The sequence below is a fragment of the Antrostomus carolinensis genome, unplaced genomic scaffold, assembly GCF_000700745.2.
Source record: "Antrostomus carolinensis isolate BGI_N321 unplaced genomic scaffold, ASM70074v2 scaffold14474, whole genome shotgun sequence".
In the NCBI taxonomy this organism is placed as follows: domain Eukaryota; kingdom Metazoa; phylum Chordata; class Aves; order Caprimulgiformes; family Caprimulgidae; genus Antrostomus; species Antrostomus carolinensis.
This window is the reverse complement of record NW_010308789.1, coordinates 14,332-16,794: the sequence shown is the minus strand read 5'-3', so window position 1 is coordinate 16,794 and position 2,463 is coordinate 14,332. Positions and strand designations below refer to the sequence as shown.

The 2,463-nt window shown below is 41.0% G+C and overlaps 1 protein-coding gene across 1 annotated transcript; it reads right to left on the bottom strand.

The window, feature by feature from the left end:
• Positions 1–1,832: 1,832 nt before the first annotated feature.
• SERTM1 (serine rich and transmembrane domain containing 1) lies at positions 1,833–2,156 on the bottom strand. Its single transcript, XM_010165891.1, has one exon. It carries the CDS (start codon positions 2,154–2,156, stop codon positions 1,833–1,835), a length of 324 nt encoding a protein of 107 aa, XP_010164193.1.
• Between the last annotated feature and the right edge of the window lie 307 nt (positions 2,157–2,463).

Sequence of the window (2,463 nt, the reverse complement as noted above, 5' to 3'; positions counted from 1 at the left end):
ATTCTCCTCCCAGCTTCTTCTGTACCTCCAGACTAGTAAAACATGGGAAGTTAGAAAGTCCTTGTTTTCATAGCAACAACTAAAACCATCAGTATATTGTCAACATTCTTCTCATACCAAATCCCATACTGAATCCAAAACACAGCACTACTCTAGCTACTGAGAAAATAAAATTAGCTCTGTCCCCATTGCAACCAGGACATGTAGCTCCCTGGCCCGTTGACCTGCTGGGCAGTCATGCCGAGCGTAGGGAGACCCATTGCCCCGCACTCCTGCCGAGACTGGCCCATTGTCTGGAGCTACTCATGCTGTTACGCCAGCAACAGAAACTGCAGTGACATTTCCATACCCTTCCTCAGGTCTCTCCAGTGACTTGGATCCTTCCATGACAGTAAGACTTGAGTGGCAGGACTGGGTTGTGCTCACCTAGGGCAGAAAGGACAGCAAGGAACCCCACAGCACAGCATGGGGCTGCAGTCCTAGCAGGTCACACTTGGCATGTAATTTCTTTTGATTGTTTACCTTGATTTAATTCCCAGCTGACCACAGGATCCTGTTCACAATGCTGCTAGTTATTTTATTGCAGAAATTGAGTGCTGGGTTATACTTCAGACAGGAATATGACACTGCAGAGGCGCAAGATGGTGAAAGATCATCCTTTTCTCATCTCCTCTCTGGCCTCTCCTTATGGTGATGGGGAAAAGGGGCAGAGCCACTGCCTTTTTCCTTCCCATCGCTTCCTACCCTCTGCAGGTACACCTTGCATCTCCTCAGGGTCAGAGCACAGGTCTGCCTGGCCATTAACACAGACCCTCGTGTCTCCCCTCTACCCCAGTGTGCATTTGTGAAATCACAGGACAAAATCTGTCCCAGAAAGTCCTCACCAGTACAAGCAATTACTGTCCCTGCTAGCCCTGCTCACATGAGTACCAACATCTTGAGCCTGAAGGACAGTTACAGGAGCCACTCAGTTGGCAGCTATCGTTGTTGTATGCAGATCTCCTAAAAGAAACCACTAGTTTGTACTCATATCCATTAAGAAGCTTTAGGATCAGTGAAGGAACAGTTGTGTGGTATTTATGATTCAGCAGCAAAAGCTGTCCCCTGGAGGAACAACTCATTAGGCAAATGAGATGCAACGAGGTCCAAAAATACCTCCACACATTCAGCAGTGAGCATCATTATTGTAGTTGCTTTACTGAGTTAACCAAAGAGATTCAAAAACTGAAATACAGAGACTTTATACAGAATGAGTTGGTAGTACAAATAAACAAAAGTAACATTCTTCAAGAAACGGATTGTAGTTGTGTTTTATAAACATCAATAAATACTGAAAAAGAAGTTAAAATTAAAACTGAAACAATACCAATGACTTTAAATTGTTCCAATATTTATAATTTAAGCCAATTTCACCCAGAAGTCCTTTTCTAATTAAAAAGGAAAAAAAAATAGCATATTATTGATACAAAATCAGGGAAGGGGTCACAACTAGAGCAGAAAAATGACACATCCAGTTAGAACCACATTACAGTTTGGCAGGAGTACTCTTAATGAACACCACTTATGTGTGAGAAAAAGACAGCATCACTATTACAGGCATGAAATGATGATCATGTGTCATTATCCATTGTCCAAAATGAAAAAGAACATTAGTAAAAGGGGAAATGAAGACTAGAAAAGGAATGAAAAAAAAGAAAAACCAAAACAAACCTAAGGAAACTTTAAAAGCCACCTCTCCATAATAGTCTTCTAAGGCAAATGTTGCATGCACTACCTCCCCAAAAAACTAGACAAAACTCTTCCATTCCCCGTACCTTTCATTTCATTCAGTTTCATGAAGAAAGGTTTGAGAGAGCAGAGCGCTGGGAAGAAATACTACAAACCTCTAAATTAGTGAAAGAACTTCCAGCATCACTGTTATATTCTGGGTAGGAGGAACTGGAAGAAATTATGTTTTTCAGCCTCTGAAGTGCAATGATCAATAGCAAAAGGAGAAAAGCTAAAAGACTGAGGAATATAGAAACATAGACATAGACGTTGGATAAACGACCAGGTGATGAATCTACTGAAGTTGAAAGGGATGTGGGATACAGCTCTAGAAAAGTCCCATTTTCCATGTTTCCTACAAATCCAGATGAAGGATCGGGTTCTGACATTTCTGTGTTTGTGTTTTAAAAATCACAACAGATCTTGGATTCAAAGGCAGTTTTAGCAGCATAACAAAAGGTTTATTTCAGCCGACCATTCTTCCATCACAACGAAGAGATGACAAGTCAGCCAGTGATCAAATTTATCCTTTACTGCTCCAGCCCAGGACAATGTAAGATTGTATCCTTCAGAACTGCAAGAAAGGAAAAAAGAAAAAAAACCTAAGATTAATTTACTATCAGATAATGTGATTTAATGTGTGCCTGAGACAATCTAGTTCTTCAGAGCTACAAGTAATTACTCCTTAGCATAAGC

Bases quoted from the DNA above. Each gene is read 5' to 3' on its own strand.
- SERTM1 (XM_010165891.1), bottom strand. From the start codon at position 2,156: ATGTCAGAACCCGATCCTTCATCTGGATTTGTAGGAAACATGGAAAAT.